The 21,455-nt window shown below is 41.9% G+C and overlaps 1 protein-coding gene across 4 annotated transcripts; it reads left to right on the plus strand.

Annotated features, from left to right (window-relative positions):
• Positions 1–1,595: 1,595 nt before the first annotated feature.
• On the plus strand, positions 1,596–20,758 carry LOC121539609 (metabotropic glutamate receptor 1). Of its 4 annotated transcripts, none has more exons than XM_041848231.1 (12): positions 1,596–1,854; positions 3,938–4,785; positions 6,393–6,642; positions 9,193–9,428; positions 9,711–9,719; positions 10,260–10,271; positions 12,653–12,899; positions 13,365–13,533; positions 13,961–14,087; positions 17,761–18,149; positions 18,415–18,947; positions 19,678–20,758. In XM_041848231.1, exons 2-12 carry the CDS (start codon positions 4,056–4,058, stop codon positions 20,675–20,677), a joined length of 3,702 nt encoding a protein of 1,233 aa, XP_041704165.1. In that variant the 5' UTR covers positions 1,596–1,854; positions 3,938–4,055; the 3' UTR covers positions 20,678–20,758. The 4 variants fall into 4 exon arrangements, with proteins under 4 accessions (XP_041704165.1, XP_041704168.1, XP_041704166.1 ...); XM_041848234.2 differs by having other exon boundaries at positions 19,713–19,924; XM_041848232.1 differs by lacking the exon at positions 9,711–9,719.
• Positions 20,759–21,455: the final 697 nt, after the last annotated feature.

Consider the following 21,455-nt stretch of genomic DNA (forward strand, 5'->3'; position numbering starts at 1 on the left):
AAATGACATACCCAAATCTAACTGCCTGTAGCTCAGGACCTGAAGCAAGGATATGCATATTCTTACATTTTTACATTTTTTACATTTTAGTCATTTGGCAGACGCTCTTATCCAGAGCGACTTACAGGAGCAATTAGGGTTAAGTGCCTTGCTCAAGGGCACATCGACAGATTTTTCACCTAGTCGGCTCGGGGATTAGAACCAGCGACCTTTCGGTTACTGGCACAACGCTCTTACCCACTAAGCTACCTGCCGCCCAGAGATACCATTTGAAAGGAAACACTTTGAAGTTTGTGGAAATGTGAAATTAATGTAGGAGAATACAACACATTAGATCTGGTAAAAGATAATACAAACAAAAAAACATGCGTTTTCTATTTTTTCTTTGGTTCCATCGTCTTTGAAATGCAAGAGAAAGGTCACAATATGATATTGCAGTTTAGGCGCAATTTAAATGTTGGCCACTAGATGGCAGCAGTGTGTGTGCAAAGTTTCAGATTGATCCAGTGAAGCATTGCAATACTGGACTATTTTGTATCAATTGTGCCCAAATGTGCCGAATTGGTCAATTGATACATTTTCAAGTACATGACTATAGAGAACATACAAAAATGATATGGTAATACAAATTGTAAATTAACACACTCCCAGGAATGTCATACATGATGGATCATACACTAAGTTTCACACATCTAGATGGCCGGGCGGGGTGGGTGTGGAGCCAGAGACAGCATGGGTTCAAACTGTACAACCCAGTTCCTACATTTGAATATAAAAATGGATTTTATCAAACAAAAGTATGCTACATTTTATCTCTGGGACTCTTAGGATGACAAATCAGAGCAAGATTACTGAATGTACGTACATTATTTACCTTCAGAGGTGAATGTATCAAACCAGTTGTCGTGATAAGTTTTTTGTTGTTGTGCACTCTCCTCAAACAATAGCATGGTATTTTTTCACTGTAATAGCTACTGTAAATTGGACAGTGCAGTTAGATTAACAAGAATATAAGCTTTCTGCCCATATAAGACATGTCTATGTCCTGGAAAGTTTGCTGTTACTTACAACAGTCATGCTAATCACATTAGTGCACGTTAGCTCAACCGTCCCGTATACGGGACACCGATAACGTAGAGGTTTAAGACAATCAATCCACATATATTTTTTAAAAGAAGCTATTGATCCTCTGTGGCTAAATCATGCTCTCTGTTGTGCTGTTATGAAGGATTTAATGTATTTGTGTATAGACAGCAGTAAGTATATAATTATGGCAAGTTCAATTCAATTTACTTTAGGGGAAGCTTAACTTGGATGTGCAGCCATTGATGCGCCGCCAAACAAATATAGGCTAGTGTTGTCTATTTAGATATGTTACATTTCGGCTTATGCCACTGGCTAGCCTAGCCTACTACTATTAGCCAATAGCTGCAGAAGCCTATAGCCTCATTTCATACTGATAATACTGACCTTTTGTAGGCCTCTATGATTATACCTTTATTCTGAAAAATAAATAAAGCAAGCTTGTACACGCAATTAACGTTTTTATTTAGCTTAAAATACTCCACCATGCAAATGCATACTAAATGTCTATCTCTCTCTGCATACTGTCTTTTATCAGGGCCATATGATGCAATTTATGTGACCCGGTTTTAAAGATGCATGCAATGATCAAGAGGAATAGAGGGGGGGCACCCATGCTGCATTTCAAAAAGAGAGATAGAGAGAGGGAGCGAGAGAGAGGCAGAAAAAAAGAGAAACCCTGTATTGGCGCGGCAAAGGCTTAACTTGGGCTCCAAACTGAGAGGTTCAGGGGACAAGGAGGTACGCAATGTTCCGAGGCAGGAGGTGCAGGTATGTCCACACTCTAACGTTATGATATCTAAGGTGTTTTATGCTAATGTTTTCAAACGGTGCAATGTAACATGAATGGAGGAGACTGCCCTTCATGTGAATAGCAATGATGGTAGCATTTTGTTTAGTTAGGGTGATATATGCATGAGTGGGACACTTTTTGGTAGATGGCTATGTACACAATCAAAATAAGTCCACCCCTACTCAAATGATGTTCATTTCAATTAATTAAGGTCTTATCTAAATTGTTATGATGAAACAAGTTGATAATGTATTATTCCGTGGATGCTACTACCCCTAAAAGAACATCAGACCCCTACTTTTGCTAGAGCCTGGCTTTAAGTTTTAGTGGGACACTTAAGTAGATGATGTGGGGCACCATTTTCTCATTAGAAATACATTAGTGTCCCACTTTACCTGGCACTTGTTATGAAATCATCAATAATACTTTGTAGAGGCTTATAGATAACACACTCTCTGTTTTACTTTCAATGATCTTCTATTAGAACCTCTCTATGCTATTGGGAAATTGATTTGGGGACATTCCAAACTCTTGGTGGAAATCTATCTAAAGGAGTCTGCTCAGCTTTTACTTGATCCTGAATCACCTCTATTATTCCCTAAAGGCTGTCCCCTTTCATAAATTGAAGCTCTCTTCTATCCTACGTTTCTTACATGTCATTGTCCTTCCTTTCCTTACCTACCCTTGTTATTTCCCTTTAATTCCTTTCACTGTCATCCTATGTTGTTTATGTGCTATATAGCGTCTAGACTTGATTTTGAGATGTTATGAACAACTACAACAACATATTGCAATGCACTCCAGAATATCTAATGAAGGAAATTACAGATAAATTGATTAAAGGTTTATTTTGTGCATTTTTATAGCTGAAAGGTCCCTGTCAGTAATTTCCTTCATTAGATATGGGACAATACTATAAATCAGATTTTCATTAAATATACAAGCTGTTTACATGAATGTTTATTATATTTCAAAACGCTATCAATAACTATTAATTTTAACACCAAAATACTAGATTATGAAATTATAATTGACAGAATGACAGCCTTGTCATTCTAGTGCAAGGTTTCATAGTACAGCAGTTTTTCATGATTTTCAACGGGTCACCCCATCTAAGAAACCTGACCACACTCATCAATGATGCGATGTCACACTAACCAAAACCATTTTTTCATGCACAGAACACATGCAGCAACAACCCCAATAACATTTGTTGTGATTGGTTTGCAAAATTAGCATAGTACAGTACTCTCAAACACAAATGTCCCACTAATGCTGACTTCACCCTATATGAATAATATGGCATTTCATTCGCACATGTCTGAAACATTTGAATAAATGAAAAACTGTGAAATAGCCTATTTTACCTAAACCGTTTGTAAGTGAATGTCAATTTGAATGTCCATTTGAATGTCCATTTGACGTTGAAAATCTCAATAGGCTATATACATAGGCCTAATGGCATAGGAAATTATATGAGATCTGATTCATAATTTCAATGAGTCATTTTAGCAATATTTTAAGTAGCGATTTATGTAGCCTTAAACAATCTCAGCGTGGGTAAATGACTGTACGCCCAACAGGCAAGTTAGCACTGAGTGCTGTCCAATGACTAGGTGCTGAAACCAGCCATGCAAACCAACCATCAGACCAATCAACTTTTAATCAGCCTCTGGCAAGCTGTCTTTGCTGAATATGTTATGAAAGGCATTCAAAGTCGTTATATGGTTATAAATTACAGTAGCCTAGGCTATTATTACTTTGATTATTCAAGATTGAATGGCTAGTTCGCTTCTGCATTATAGCTATCCCACTGGGCACACACTGGTTGAATCAACATTGTTTCCACTTAATTTCAATGAAATTACATTGAACCAACGTGAAATAGACATTGAATTGACGTCTGTACCCAGTGGGATATTTTCCTTTGGTTAATTGAGAAGTTATGTTGCGTTTCAAAGGGGTATAAAGAGTTGCCTAAAATATATTGGCAACAGACAGCTGTTTATCATCACTTGTTTCTAAAGAAAACTTGAATTAATATATGTATCTCATCTGCAGAAAAGACATCAGTGAAAGAGGGATGGTAAGGAGATGATGGGTCTTCGATTAAACTTGGACCCACAGCTCTTCCCAATGGCCAAGCGGACATGATTCCATCACCAAGACCGTTTACACTATGTGGAATATGATGTACTTGAATGCCATTAGGTTTTTGTATTTCCCTATTTTACTGTATGATGCATTCGTCTCCCCCAGTAACATATTTGAGAGGTCAGTGGTTCCTAAAGCTGGTTCGTCCCGCTTGGTGGCCAGAATGGACGGGGACGTAATAATCGGTGCCCTGTTCTCGGTCCACCACCAACCGTCAACAGAGCAGGTAGCGGAGAGGAAATGCGGTGAGGTTCGGGAACAGTATGGAATCCAACGAGTAGAAGCGATGTTCCACACCTTGGACCGAATCAACTCCAACCCGAATCTTCTACCCAACATCACTCTGGGGTGCGAGATCAGGGACTCCTGTTGGCACTCCTCAGTGGCTCTGGAGCAGAGTATTGAGTTCATTAGAGACTCTCTCATCTCGATCCGGGATGATGACAACAAAGATGGTACCTCCAGACAGTGGTGCATTGAAGGGACGCCTGCGAGTCAGCCACCCGCCACCAAGAGACCCATAGCCGGAGTCATCGGACCTGGGTCAAGCTCAGTGGCTATTCAAGTTCAGAACCTCCTGCAGCTGTTCAACATCCCCCAGATAGCATATTCTGCGACCAGCATAGATCTGAGTGACAAAACACTCTTCAAGTATTTCCTTAGGGTTGTGCCCTCTGACACTCTCCAAGCCAGAGCCATCCTGGACATAGTCAAACGCTATAACTGGACCTATGTGTCAGCAGTCCATACAGAGGGTAAGTCACTGTCTATAGCTTTTGAAGGGCTTAATTGGGTGTGGAGAGAAGTGTCAGACCAGTGAAGACAGGGCAGTGTTTGGATTCAGCTGTAGGTTAGGGAGGAGGGAATAGTCTATCTATAGTTTGAAGTTGGCACAAATAGCAATCATGACTACATTCTTAGAAAAAAAGGTGCTGTCTGGAACCTAAAAGGGTTCGTCAGCTGTCCCCGTAGAATAACCCTTTGATTAACCCTTTTTGGTTCCAGGTAGAACACTTTTGGTTCCAGGTAGAACCCTTTTGGGTTCCATGTAAAACCCTTTCTACAGAGGGTTCTACATGGAACCCAAAAGGGTTCTACCTGAAACCAAAAAGAGTACTTCATCTCCCAAAAAACATAAAGGTACTACAATAGAAGCTTTTACATGACGGCATCCCTTGCAATGATTTGTGTTGATGTTCCCAAAGATATAATCTTGTTTTGTTGGTTTATCATGCCAATAGCATCAAATACTTACAACCTGCTTCTGACCTCTGTTTAGAAATTAATGTGCTCCAAATACTACCACAACTGACCTACTCCACAAAATTCTTGAGTTATATGAATTGAAACTTTGAAGGATTTCGTGAACCAAGTCCTTCAGAAATGTCTCTCCTACTAAATCTTACTGGGGAGGTGATGGCAGGTAATCCAGCAGGTATCCAGCTGTCAGAAAGTATCCTGGTGAGACGACTGTTGGTAAATAACCGCATTTAAGAGGTTAGATAGAAATAGATATGCTGTCCTTATCCACAAACTCTCTGCAGCAAGATTTTTCGATATTTTTTGATGAATTCACTACAATGTTATAAACTACCGGTAATACGATTTTTAAAAAAATCCACCTTTTGAGTATTGAACAACTACAGCATATGAGACTGAGAAAACAAGACAATTCTCGTCTTTAGTAGCTACAGTTCTGTTCTGCAGTACAGGAAGAAGAGCTAGGATGTAGGATAGATTATTATACAATAATTAAGATACCATTCCCCGATGATGAGATGTCTGAATGATATAAGGTTCATAGCGTCCTATGGCGTCATATTCCCTCCCTATATAGTGCACTACTTTTGAACAGAGCCCTATAGGCCCTGGTCAAAAGTAGTGCACTATAAAGGGAATAGGGTGCCATTTGGGACGCGCCCTTTGATCTACCTGCAGTGAGGGACTCAGGGGACTCAGGCAGAGAGTTGGCGATGAACTGATTAAAACCCAATGACATTTCTGTTCTGTTGCACCTTCGTTATATACCAGACCGATGAGTAGAATGATGTGTGTTTTTATTAGATAAACAAGTGATATGAGTTACAGTGACATCACATGGCACTTTCATCTCTGAAATAGAGTGCTAACAAACAGACTGAAAGTTTGAAATGCAATCACTAGTTATGGGTTGCAGTACTGTTGCGTTTGGCTTGTTGGCAATACTTACAGGTGAAGTTCTAATACAAAATGTCTTAAACTTCTTCAGAATGTAGAATACTGTATTGACCTTTTAAATAATATTGTGTTCAAATATATATTTACCTTTAAAGACCATGATATAGTGTTGTTTTTTGTTTGTTAATGCTGTTTATTTCCCCAGGTAATTACGGAGAAAGTGGCATGGAAGCTTTTAAGGAGCTGGCCTCTCAGGAGGGGCTGTGTATCGCCCATTCAGACAAGATCTACAGCAACGCTGGGGAGAAGCACTTTGACAGGCTGCTGAGAAAGCTGAGAGAACGCCTGCCCAAGGCCCGGGTGGTCGTCTGCTTCTGCGAGGGTATGACAGTTCGTGGACTGCTCATGGCTATGAGACGACTTGGGGTGGCAGGGGAGTTCCTTCTCATTGGCAGGTAAAGTCATTGTATATGTTCATAATCAGTCTTGCCAATGGGTTAAAGGGAGTCATATCAACCTGGGGCCTTATGTATCAAGTATCTCAGAGTAAGAGTGTTGATTTAGTATCAGCTTAGATCACAATTAATAAGATTACATGGACAGGGGGACCTGATCCTAGATCAGCACTCCTACATTAGGCCCCAGATCAGATCAATCTGAACATAGAATGGCAAATTTGCTGTTCTTGCCTTACTCCATTTTGTGGAGTGATTGACCTCATTATTATCATATAGTATAACGAAATTATTGCCATGACCATTGATCGTTGTCCAAAATAATATGCTGCTGTTTCTCCCTTTGATATATCATACCAAGGCCCCCTATGGTTTACTCAGTTTAAACTTGAACACAATAATAATCATTATTCTAGCAGTAGTGGAGTTCCTTCTGAAAGCAGAAAGAAGCTTTTAATCACACTCACACTCATGAATAATGCATGGTTAGACAGCTCTCTCTCTCTCTCTCTCTATCTCTACCGATCTCTCTCTTTCTCTTTCTCCCCTGTCAGATCACAGACTCAGTGGGAGACTAGGCTAATATAGGACAGCACCTCCAGCACAGAGCTCAGTGGTGAGGACTACTGAGCATCAAAGCACAGATCAGCTTATAGACATTCCCTCACTGTAGTAAGGCCGTAGCTATGCAGTGAGGATGGAGCTAGCTAGCATTAAGACCTGACGGGTGTAGTGGAGCTCAAGCAGCAGCTAAGACTGTCCTAAATTAGCCTGGTATTTTTTCAATTGTAGTTTTTATTGTTTCCTTTCACACAATAACAATACAGTTGGACCATGCAGGCTAGCCCTGGATAACAGTTTGGACGATTCCTCATCAAAAGACAAAAACATGTTGTATATACAAACTAAGTAAGTCATGTAACACTGATATATGGTGATAGTGAGGATACAGTCTGAAACACTGATGATAAAACGCAAATATATAAAAAATGGACATAGAACTCTCTGCAGTTGAGTTATGCAGCTTGTGACGTCTTCGTGGATGGTAAATAGGACATGGGATTGGTGCGGCTGTTTCTTTCTGGGTCAAGGAGACTAGCGACTGAAAAAAAATACCGTTTTGTAGAGCAGTGCAGTAAGTGAAGACAGCCAGCCCATTGCATTGGGTCCATCTATGATAGAGGAGGCTGGGGATGACCATCCATCTATCCTGGGCTGTGTGGAGGATGAGAGGAAAGCCTTGTTGGCAGGGTGGACCTTATTCATTCAGTATATATCCACTTACTGTTGCAGATGCTTTTATCCAAAATACAGGACAGTAGTTTGTAAAGTACAAGGTTACTTACATTTTAGCAGATGCTCTTATCCAGAGCGACTTACAGGAGCAATTAGGGTTAAGTGCCTTGCTTAAGGGCACATCGATAGATTTTTCACCTAGGGGTTTAGAACCAGCGACCTTTTGGTTACTGGCACAACGCTCTTACCCACTAAGCTACCTGCCGCCCATGTTTATGTGATTCCTGTAGGAAACAAGAGGCTTTTTCTAAATAGCAGAGCTCTTTTTTGTTAAACGCTGACATTACATTTGCCATTGTCTTTGATTTTGGTATATAGGCTATAGGCTTCATTCTATGTAAAGGTTAGACAATGCAACAATTATACCCAGTATCCCACATGGAGGTGGTATGGCTTGGTTGCGTATGTTTTGTTCATACCATGGTATGAATGATGACTGCTATGTGCTGACGTCAGAGAAGCAGGTTCTTGGAACATAGTGTGTGTGTGGTGCTGTGAAACAGATGGCTAGATACTGGTGATGTTGCCATGCTGGAGGAGGGAGGAGGGCATTCATCAGTCAATTGTTAATGTTTTGTGTGCTACACAAAAATATAATATGGCAAGTGGCAAGGTGTGTAGTTCTATGTATTATGTTACTGATGAACTGTCCTGTCCCCTATAGTGATGGCTGGGCAAACAGAGATGGGGTGGTGGAGGGATATGAGCAGGAGGCTGTGATGAGGTTACTGTGGTGTTACTGTATCATGGAGCACACGCTCATTACTCTTCCCTAAGCTATGAAATGAGTACATGCAACACCCCATCAACTTTATTTCTGATATTCTCTGGTTGGGAAGCAGCTTTCCTGGAAAGAGAATCTCATAGGTTACATAGACTCTGTCTTCCTGACCATTGTTTATGGCCCCTGCCAATTGGCAAGGAGTTTACCTGAATCAGAAGGTAAGAGTAGTAACACCTTCTGCTCAGACTTCACTTTCTCTTTCATTTTTGTTGCACCATACCTTATGCTTTTGTTGTGACTCTTGAAGATGCTGCTTTGCCATCTCCCTCAGACTGTCCAACTTGTCTGGCATCTACATGATGTAGACAAACAAAAGAAAAGGTAACCATTTGTCCCAGTCCCTACCAGAGTCATCTACAAACTTTCTCAACATCTGTTTCAGGGGACCATTGAAAAGTTCTAAAAGACCATCCATTTGGGGGTGGTAAGGAGTAGTTCTAAAGTGAATGTTACTGTGTCTCTCCCCACAGTGATGGCTGGGCAGACAGAGATGAGGTGGTTGAGGGTTATGAACAGGAGGCTGTGGGCGGTATCACTGTGAAGCTGCAGTCGGAGGAGGTCTCGTCCTTTGATGACTACTTCCTGAAGCTCCGCCTCAACACCAACACCAGGAACCCATGGTTCCCTGAGTTCTGGCAGCACAAGTTCCAGTGTCGCATCCCAGGGCACCCGCTGGAGAACATGAACTACAGGAAAAACTGCTCAGGTAGATATGGGGAGAAAAGGATATGATAGAGAATGATAATGGTTTCTTCAGAAGGGTTGCTGACATACATTGTAAACTAGCATATGGTATACTTGATGTTGTCTCAACTATACATTTACATTTAGATTTGTAGATGTTTAAATGTTTTTGTATTTTTGTCTCAAATGGCTAGAAATTTCATTAAACTGGAACAAATAAATAGTTTCTGTGCATCTAGCCATACAATAATGTTTTGTTTTTTGTTTTATTTTATTTCTAAAACATTCTCCTGGCCAACCAAAGATGATCTAGGTAAATTGAATTAGCAAGGCACATTGGATCTCACAAAAAAATGAATAATCAGATTCATTGATTAGCCATAGCTACAGTATATTGATCACTTGAAACAATGCTCAAAAAGCATGTTTTCAAAAAGTTATTTTCCCCACCTTGCACTTTTATATTCTTTTTGCGTTATATACGTTTTCAAACTAAACTTACGAGTTGGTTACCATTGCTTAGCAAATCCAGTGATGAATTCTATAAAAATTAGTGATGTTTTCTTTTTTTTAAACAATGTGTTACAGGTAAACGTAAATCTAAACAATGCATGCAACAGTATGGAAAAACATTTTTTAATATTTAGCATGAATTTACGTTTCTCTTTTACATCTCCTTTTCAAAGACTAGTTTTATCTTTTTTAATGTATACCCACCTCCTCATTTAAAAAATCAAGCACTAAGTTTCTCTTACTGTCTGTACTATGTATAACAGGGATATTGATCATTTGTGATAATCAGAGATAGAGTCATAGTCTGCTGTTCTGTCACTTCTATTGTTTCTTTGTAAAGAGCTCCAAAACGGTGAGTGTGTATTTTTCTGAATGAACTCTTCAAGCACGTCACTCTGGCAATATACATAGAGGTCGACTGATATAGTGTATCATCAATAGAAAACTCTATGATTTGTTTGATGGGAAGTTATCCCCCTTTGTGGTTGAGATGGTTTTTCCTAAGCTGCATAGAGACCAAACCAGAGTCATATCAACCCTGAAATTCAATGCTATCGATGTATATCTGTTGACCCCTACTATATAAAGCTATTGGGGTGTTTTTATGCATTGCAGTGAGAGCACAACAGCTGGTTTCCCTCACACACTGTGTATTCTCACATCCTCCTGGTTTTGAGATTGCTGTATAAAACATAGCCCAATAACATTTGAAAGCATTAGATGAGATGCCAACTGGCTGCTCTGCCTTGTAGAACCACATGCTGCATGTTCCTATATGGACCTTGGCCCAATACGTTAAGACACCATGGGTTTAGAATGGACCTCTCCCAAAGGACATCCAGCCAACTTGACGCAGCTGTGGGAAGCATTGGAGTCAACATGGGCCAGCATCCCTGTGGAACGCTTTCAACACCTTGTAGAGTCCATGCCCTGACGAATTGAGGCTGTTCTGAGGGCTCAATATTAGGAAGGTGTATAACTCTCACTCTTCATGTCACTATCCACAACCCTATCCAATCGATTGTTGATGTGTTTGTTTGTACTTGTATTACTCAGTAAGTTGATACATAAAAAAACAAAAAAACAATTTTTTAAAAAGCAAGCAGGGCCTCCTGAGTGGCGCAGCGGTCTAAGGCACTGCATCACAATGCTTGAGGCGTCACTACGGACCCGGGTTCAATCCCGGGCTGTATCACAAACGGCCGTAATCGGGAGTCCCATAGGGCGGCGCACAATTGGCCCAGTGTCATCCGGGCTTGGCCGGGTGGGCTTTACTTGGCTCATCGCGCTCTAGCGACTCCATGTGGCAGGCTGGGCACCTGCAGGCTGACCTGGGTCGTCAGTTGATGTGCTCACTCTGACACATTGGTGCGGCTGGCTTCCGGGTTAAGCGGGTGGGTGTTAAGAGGCGCGGTTTGGTGGGTTATGTTTTGGAGGATGCCTCCTGAGCCTGTTGGGGAGTTGCAGCAATGAGACAAGATTGACATATGGGAGATAAAGGGGGTCAAATAAGAAAATTAAACCTGCCTACAAACAAACACATCTGAAACCTGAGCAATCATTGTACCCGAACCGTTTGATTCACAAATTGATATGAATCAAATTGTTGATTCTTTCTGTACCGGATACTATTATTAAAGGGCCACTTTTCAACCTCATATTCATTATGTCCAGCACCAAACCAGTGTCTGCATATGTGAAAACTGCGCATTTCTACGTTTTGTAAACTACAAGATTCGCGGTGATGTGGGGAACAAGAACATACCCTCCCTCTGACTAGAAACTCGCTGCAGGTTTTGAAAATCATGTTTTTTCTTACTTTGAATCCTACCCTGTGACATCACAGAGAAGCATTTCTCAGGACCTTTCTTCTTATCTTTTTAACCACAGATCATAGAAACTTGCTGTTTTCACATATTATGTAGACACTGGTTTAGTGCTGGAGATAATGAATATGAGGTTGAAAAGTGGCAGAGTTGCCCTTTAATATTGTGATATTAGTATAAGATCAAGATCTGCTACAGTATGTGCTACTTATATTGCTTCTAGCTTGCTTCACGCTTGTTAATCGATAGGGTGTCTCTGGACTTAGTTCTATATTGTTCTCTTCAAATTGTAAATCATCAAAGTGTTACTCTACTGTCTCTTTCTTTTAACATACTGCACAATGTATCAAACAGTTGTATTCACGAGACCTGTATTTCTGGCAAACAAGGATGCAAATGGATCGAGGGAGGAAGGAATAAATGAGAATAAAAGATTTTCTTCCTCTGTCAATTAATTATAATATTTCCACATTATTTATACCTCATTGAATTGTGAGTTGCGAATACAAAATAGTTGGTGGCTCCATGGTAACACGCATTTCTTTGATGCCATAATATAATGATGCCTGCCCTTTGATGCTCCCAGACATAGAAAAGAACAGAACAGTGTGTCCTTCTGATGCCCAAAACCCAAGAATAATAATAACCATGTGTTTTTGGACACCCTATCATTCCTTTGTTATATTTCAGTGTATATTATACTGCAAAAGACGTTTGATAATAGAAAAATTGAATAGTTTCTTTCATATTCAGCTGTGACTAACTATTGCACTTTGTATTGCATAGCCTTGTATAATCCTTGTATAATGCTTGCAGAACTGAAACATGAAGCACTTTCTTTTTTTTATTACTTTGAGGAAACAATGCATCCCTAATCTTAATTTCATGTTTTAATTGTATTTGGCAGGTTACGAAAGTCTAGAGGACAACTATGTCCAGGACAGTAAGATGGGATTCGTCATCAATGCTATATACGCCATGGCTCAGGGTCTGCATGACATGCACAGCCACCTCTGCCCCGGCCATGTGGGACTATGTGAGGCCATGGACCCCATCGATGGAAGCCAGCTGTTGGAGTTCCTCATGAGGACCTCCTTCACTGGGGTGTCTGGAGAAGATGTGTGGTTTGATGAGAACGGAGACACACCTGGCAGGTAGGTGTAGCCCAGGTGATTTAGAGTCACACTCTCATGATGAGATAGCCCTGCCATGAGACATAAAACCAGTGTCACCCTCAGCCCAAGAGGGAATTTCCTCTAAAACTAAAGGTTAAGACGGTGGTTTCCTGAGTGAGGTGACTGCGGTATGAATCCGACCAGTACAGCATCTACTCTTTGTACTCAACAAAAATCCCCTGACAGTGACAATACTGTTTCCAAATTATTAGGAAGATGTGCCCAGAAGATCACAACCAATCCTACTGAAACATAACAAATACATGTACTTGTCAACTTTGAATGAAGAAAAGTTCCTTTATATATCTATGTATACCAAAGCCCCCTGCCCATGATGAATATCATTTAATCTGTTGCTTTCTCTTTCACTATGAAAATAAGTCTCCGTACACTTGAATCAGATACAATCGATCTTCATCAGAGCAACTTTCCCTTCACTCTTAGGTATGAAATAATGAACCTACAGTATGTGGAGCCTGGTGCGTTCGACTACATCAATGTGGGTTCGTGGCACGAGGGTCAGCTCAGCATTGATGACTACATGATGCAGATAAACCGCAGTGACATGGTCCGCTCCGTCTGCAGCGAGCCCTGCTCCAAGGGAGAGATCAAGGTGGGGGGTCAACGTCCCAGCTGGTCTGATGCTACTGAACAATATTATTTATTTATCCATTGACTTTCATTAACACTAGGACACCCACTGGTGCTTGATTTTCAAATTAAAATAAATCTGCATGCCATTGTAAAAGCTCCTCCTCCTTCCCTTTCTATAACTTGTGTTAACCCAATTTTCACATCAGCAAGCTGCAAAACCTTCCAGTTTGCAGATCTGTAAGGTGTAAGCAATATGGTGGACACTCCACCTCTACCCTGATTATACTTATTCAGATGCTGCAGATCTGCAAATGAAGGGTTAAGGCCAAGGGGAAGGAGTAGGGACTAGGGAGAGAACTGTGACCGGCTGTATGGGTAAAATGAGTGAGTAGAGAGACTCAACCAACAGTGTAATCTCATCCTGTCTATGTGTTTGATCAATACAGGTGATCAGGAAGGGAGAGGTGAGCTGCTGCTGGATCTGTACAGCCTGTAAAGACAACGAGATTGTTCAGGATGAGTTCACCTGTAAGGCTTGCGACCTAGGCTGGTGGCCGGACCCCGAACTGGAAGGTACCCTTCCCTTCCCTCTTTCATATCTACAGAATTGTGCATAAATTGGTACAAAACAGTACCATCAAGTTGTTAGGTTTTGTAGGAGTGTATGCTGTTTGTTTTTAGATTTTTTTTTGTCTTTGTAGAGGTGCCTACAGCAACATATACACAAAGCTAATGAAGGCCAAAATACAGTGCATTCGGAAAGTATTCAGACCCCTTGACTGTTTCCACATTTTGTTATGTTACAGCCTTATTCTAAAATGTATTAAATATGTTTTTCTCATCAATCTACAAAAAATACCCCCTAATGACAAAGCGAAAATAGGTTTTTAGAAAATGTTGCTAATTTATTAAAAATAAAAAACAGAAATACCTTATTTACATAAGTATTCAGACCGTTTGCTATGAAACTCGAAATTGAGCTCAGGAGCATCCTGTTTCCATTGATCATCCTTGAGATGTTTCTACAACTTGATTGGAGTCCACCTGTGATCAATTCAATTGATTGGACATGATTTGGAAAGGCACACATGTCTATATAAGGTCACACAGTTGACAGTGCATGTCAGAGCAAAACCAAGCCATGAGGTCCAAGGAATTGTCCGTAGAGCTCTGAGACAGGATTATGTCGAGGCACAGATCTGGGGAAGGGTACCAAAACATTTCTGCAACATTAAAGGTCCCCAAGAACACAGTGGCCTCCATCATTCTTAAATGGAAGAAGTTTGTAACCACCAAGACTCTTCCTAGAGTTGTCCGCCCGGCCAAGCTGAGCAATCGGGGGAGAAGGGCCTTGTTCAGGGAGGTGACCAAGAACCTGATGGTCACTCTGACAGAGCTCCAGAGTTCCTCTGTGGTGATGGGAGAACCTTCCAGAAGGACAACCATCTCTGGAGCACTCCACCAATCAGGCCAGACGGAAGTGGCCAGACCGGAGTGGTCAATAAAAGGCACATGACAGTCCACTTGGAGTTTGCCAAAAGGCACCTAAAGGACTCTCAGACCATGAGAAACAAGATTCTCTGGTCTAATGAAACCAAGATTGAACTCTTTGGCCTGAATGCCAAGCGTCACGTCTGGAGGAAACATGGCACCATCCCTACAGTGAAGCATGGTGGTGGCAGCATCATGCTGTGGGGATGTTTTTCAGCGGCAGGGACGTGGAGACTAGTCAGGATCGAGGGAAAGATTAATGGAGCATAGTACAGAGAGATCCTTGATGAAAACCTGCTCCAAACGACCCTAAGCACACAGCCAAGACAACGCAGGAGTGGCTTTGGGACAAGTCTCTGAATGTCCTTGAGTGGACCAGCCAGAGCTCAGACTTGAACCCGATCTAACATCTCTGGAGAGACCTGAAAATAGCTGTGCAGCGACACTCACATTCCAACCAGACAGAGCTTGAGAGGATCTGCAGAGAAGAATGGGAGAAAGTCCCTAAATACAGGTGTGCCAAGCTTGTAGCGTCATACCTAAGAAGACTCAAGGCTGTAATCGCTGCCAAAGGTGCTTCGACAAAGTACTAAGTAAAGGGTCCGAATATGTATTTAAATGTGATATTTCAGTTTTTTATTTGTAATACATTTGCAAATATTTATAAAAAACTGTTTTTGCTTTGTCATTATGGGGTATTGTGTGTATATTGATGAGGGTTAAAAACTATTTGATCCCTTTTAGAATAAGGCTGTAAGGTAACAAAATGTGGAAAAAGTAAAGGGGTCTGAATACTTTCAGAATGCACTGTACACCTGGTTACAGTATATCAGAGGATTTTTTACCATATGTTATCTTATACTATTACGTCCATGTATAGTATTAAATGACATTACAGTAGGCCTAAAGTATATTGTCAATTTGGAGTGAATATTTAAATGTACTTCCTTGCTCATGTGATGCACTCTGCCTTTCTGTTCAGCTGCATAATGCTAAAGGGATACTTCGGGATTTTGGCAATAAGGCCCTCTATCTACTTTCCCAGAATCAGATGAACATTTTTATATCTCTGCGTGCAGTTTGAAGGAAGTTGCTAACTAGCGCTACCGCAATTGCTAACTAGCTTTAGCGCAATGACTGGAAGTCTATGGGTATCTGACTGGAAGTCTATGGGTATCTGGTCATTGTGCTAACGCTAGTTAGCAATTGCGCTAGCGCTAGTTAACTTCCTTCCAACGCAGAGACATAAAAATGCTATCCACGAGTTCATCTCACATTTTGAAGAAATCACCATCCCTTTAAGTATCCCTTTAATAGGAGATCAGAGCAGATATCTTATTCACAGGGGAGTCACCATCCCCCCAGAGGTACTACAGTCTTATTTTGAAGTTCAGTTCCTCAAAGCCTTCACAGCACAACACTTAATTTGAGCTCAACTGAGTTTATTCATCCATGATTATTGGTAACAGCACTATTTCACCCACCTGGCCTGTACTGCTGTCCTATTTTCAAAGGTGCTCCCATGACTAGGAGAACCATGAATCATATTCAACATGTATCAGACATCCCTACTTTTCTTACTGCTACTGCTTATGGCTTTCAAGCTCTTCACAGACAAGATGCTCTCCTTTAAATTAATTGAAATGTCTACCTTTCACGTCAGAGACATTAGACATGAAACAACAATACTGACCAAAAAATAATTGTCATCAACTGTGTGAAAGTGAACATTTTGTTTAGATAGCAATTATTTGAACAACCATAACACACACTACTTAATGACCTTATGTGATTATTTAGTTTTTGCAGTTTGACGTTAAAGGGATACTTCACGATTTTGGCAATGAGGCCCTTTATCTACTTCCCCAGAGTCAGATGAACTCGTGGATACCATTTGTATGTCTCCGAGTCCAGTATGAAGGAAGTTAGAGGTAGTTTTGCGAGCCAATGCTAGTAGATACCCATAGACTTCCAGTCATTGTGCTAACGCTAGTTAGCATTGGCTCAGGAAACTACCTCTAACTTCCTTCATACTGGACACAAAGACATACAACTGGTATCTACAAGTTCATCTGACTCTGGGGAAAAGGAAAAATGGCCTCATTGCCAAAATCCCGAAGTATGCCTTTAATATAAAATTGGTCAGTGAAATATTTGGCATTAGTTAGGTGTGTCAGTGGATGTATACTGTGGTTAAGTTGGATGCTTGGACCAGTGGTATGCTGCAGTGATTTACTGACTCCTGCAGCAGTCCTGTCGTTCTCCCTCGCCTCCAATGGCTATGCTTTGTACTCCAGCCTGCCTCTCCCTCCCTTCCCCATGGCTAGCTGTGTTGTGCACTGGCCCTCCTTAAGTAGAGAAGGGGTTTATTTATAGTTGAGCTGAAAACCTACTTTAATACTTGGTGTGTTTTCCAACTGGAGGCAGCGGTCACACAGGCTCTCAGATGGTCGATTTGGAGAAAGAAATATGCAATAGGCTACCCATATTTAATTCATAATATTCAACTGTGCAGAATGACATTTTTTACCCACTATTTGTTTATTTCATCCTTTGTGATTTTGGGTAGTTTCGTCAATATGGAATGAAGAAGTGTGAAGTCAGACATACACTGTCTGGGACCTAGGTTAAATCAATCAATCCATCAATCAGTTAGCCTATTACATACAGTAAGAGCCTTTGTGCTTTGTTTCAAATGAAATATCTTCAGAGAAAGGTCTCACACTTATTCTCTTTATCTGTGTCTTCTCCCCAGGTTGCGAGCCCATCACCTTGCGGTACCTGGAGTGGGGGAATCCAGAGTCCATCGTCCAGGTGGTGTTTGCCTGCCTGGGCATCCTGGTCACCTCCTTTGTCACCTTCATCTTCGTCCTGTACCGAGACACGCCCGTGGTCAAGTCCTCCAGCCGCGAGCTCTGCTACATCATCCTGGCCGGGATCTTTCTGGGCTACATCTGCCCCTTCACCCTGATCGCCCGACCCACCGTGGCCTCCTGCTACCTGCAGCGCCTCCTGGTGGGCCTCTCAGCCGCCATGTGCTACTCAGCGTTAGTCACCAAGACCAACCGCATTGCACGCATCCTGGCTGGCAGCAAGAAGAAGATCTGCACCAGGAAGCCGCGGTTTATGAGCGCCTGGGCCCAGGTGATTATATAGACGTATTCCTTACTCTTTGTTCTTGTTTTCATCTGTTTGGTTTTGACATTGGATGCCTCCCAAATGGCACCCTATTCCCTATATAGTGCACTACTTTTGACCAGGGCCTGCATAGGGCTCTGGTCAAAAGTAGTGCACTATAAGGAATAAGATGCCATTTCAGACGCACCTATTGTTTTGTCTTTAGTATGTCTTTGGGTCCTCGAAAAGTGGCATATAAAACCTGTGTGTTCTTCTTATTTTGTATAATCAGCTGGTGATCGCCGGCCTCCTAGTCAGTGTCCAGCTCACCCTGGAGGTTACTCTGATCATCCTGGAGCCACCTATGCCCGTCAAGTCCTACCCCAGCATCAGGGAGGTCTTCCTGATCTGCAACACCAGCACGGTGGGCATGGTGGCGCCACTGGGCTACAACGGCCTGCTGATCATGAGCTGTACCTACTACGCCTTCAAGACGCGCAACGTTCCAGCTAACTTCAACGAGGCCAAGTACATTGCCTTCACTATGTATACAACATGTATCATCTGGCTGGCGTTTGTGCCCATCTACTTTGGCTCCAACTATAAGATCATCACCACATCGTTCTCAGTGAGCCTGAGTGTTACTGTGGCGTTGGGCTGTATGTTCTCGCCCAAGATCTACATCATCCTCGCCAAGCCGGAGCGGAATGTACGCAGCGCGTTCACCACCTCAGATGTAGTGCGCATGCACGTCGGCGACGGCAAGATCGCTTGCCGGAGCAACAGCCTGCTCAACATGTTCAAACGGAAGAAGAACTCTGAGAAGTAAGTTGATGGAAATTAGTCTTATCAGTCCTGGGCCTGTATTCAAAGAGTCTCCGAGTCGGAGTGCTGACATAGAATAAGTTTAGCCTTTTAGAGCATAATGAATAAGATAAGATGGAAAGGGGGGACCTGATCCTAGATCAGCACTCCTACTCTGAGACGTTTTGTGAATATGGGCCGTGCTCCTGAGGTACCACTGGGATGCTGATTTTGCTTTACAAGTAATTCACACTCAGAGGGCAGAGTCTGTGTACCAAATGGCACCCTATTCCCTATATAGACTAGTTCTCTACTTTTGACCAGGGCCCAAAAGTAGTGCACTATGTATAGAATATGGTGCCATTTGGGACACAGAGAGAGTGTTAGAGGATAATATGCCAGATCCAGGTCAATGTTCAATTAACAAGCACCTTTGATCTGTTGCTGAATATAATTAAAACCAGCATACCCATGAGTACTGAAGGATCACTATCAGGATACACTGTACCACAGCATTAGGATGTATAGTACATTCATCTGAATATATAAATAAATATATACAATCTTCAGTAATTCAAACCAAGAAGATGCATTTTGTAAAGTCACCATCAACATAGAATTGTAATTGATCTGTTAGAGATTTTAACTTTCCTTTATTATTTTTTATTACATGAACCAGAAACACAGTTGTTGTCTCCACCTTTCTGAGTTCCTATGAAATAGCTAACAGCCATCTTTATTCTGTTCATAGTTCTAATGGAAAGTCTGTGTCATGGTCTGAACCAGGTGCAAGACATCATCCTCCAAAAGGGGAGCACAATTGGCACAGACTGTCTGTGCACGTGAAGAGACAGGAAGCAGGATGCTCCAATCAGATGGCCGTCATCAGACCCTTAACTAACACCTACCATAACACAGGCAGCAGCATGGCCATGGAGTTCTCTGACCTCAGCACCAAGACTCTGTACAATGTAGCTGAGGAGGACGAGAGCGACCTAGTCCGATACAATCCTCCCCTTAGTCCACACATGATGGCCCACGGGCAGATAATGCCCTCCACCGGTGGGCCGATTAAAGAGGTGGACGAGGAGGTGGTTGAATATTACCCCCCCATTGAGCACATGCCCCTGCACCTGCCACAGAGCAGAGTGATCCCCCAGCAGAGTGTCAACATGGACCACCTACAGCTACAGGAGGTGGTGGGCAAGTACAACAGTGATTTCATCATCCCTGAGCTCAATGATATGGACATGATCAGTCTACCCGGCCCTGTGGGTGGTGGTGATGGTTTTGGGGGCAGGTCTGGGAGCAGTCATGGCAGGCCTGTGTACCACCAGGCTCATCTCATCCAGCAGCATGCAGTCCTGCCCCTGCAACTAGACCTTGGCCCCTTCGACGACGAGGAACCCACCTCCCACCTGGAGATGGAGGAAGAGGAGGAGGAGGAGGAGGAGGAGGAGGAGGAGATTGAGGAGGAGGTAGAGGTGGAGAATGAGCAGTTTGGCCTCCTCCATGGATACATGTATGACAACGCCCTGATTCACGAAGAAGAGGACGACGACCTCGTTCAGATCAAATTAGCCATGGAGGATTCTATGGCCCTGATGCCCCCCTCCCCATTCCGTGATACAGCGAGCATGGGGAGTCCCTTTCATAACGCCTCACCCGTGTCTGAGTCCATATTATGCACCCCTCCAAACTACGCCTCCGTCATTCTGAAGGACTACAAACAAAGCTCCTCAACGCTGTGAACGAGTACTGTAGCTCAGTTGGTAGAGCATGGCGCTTGCAACGCCAGGGTTGTGGGTTCGATTCCCACGGGGGACCAGTATGAAAAAAATAAAAATGTATGCACTCACTAACTGTAAGTCGCTCTGGATAAGAGCGTCTGCTAAATGACTAAAATGTAGAATAATATAGAGTCATTTTGTAGCTGATGACTTGTAGCATATTGTTCACGTTCCATTTAATGACCAGTAAGAAATGACTAAAATGTATTGAATAAGTTATTGAGTTATTGACTGGACTATATGGGTTGACTCATGAAATCTACGAGCAAAGGTGTTTGTGTTTACAGGGATGAAAGTGAGCAAAAAAGCACAGGACACACTTTTAAAAAGGTCTTATTGTTGTATAATAAATATAATGGAGAAAGGATTTAACCCGTTGCTAAATGTATTTCCATGTTTATGCAAGAGATGAAAAGCTTTGAACTTGCTCAGTGTCTTATTAGGAAAGCAAAAAGCTAAGATAGTTTCCTTCATGTAGCTTATTGAAGTCATATAAGTAGCAGTTATTAAGGGTACAATGCAGTGTAAATTTGACCATCATCAGGTATTACAACAATGATTGTGTTTGTCGCTTGTTTTCATTAAGGCAAACTTCCACCACTTGAAAGTAGATAGTTTATCAATTATAATACTAGACTATCCAACCTGTAGTTCACAGACATGTCTAGAAATAATGTATGCACTGTGTAGTCCCATGTTTTCTAATACAATTATAACCTTACAATGTAAAATATTCTAG

Source organism: Coregonus clupeaformis, chromosome 25 (genome assembly GCF_020615455.1).
Source record: "Coregonus clupeaformis isolate EN_2021a chromosome 25, ASM2061545v1, whole genome shotgun sequence".
Lineage (NCBI taxonomy): Eukaryota > Metazoa > Chordata > Actinopteri > Salmoniformes > Salmonidae > Coregonus > Coregonus clupeaformis.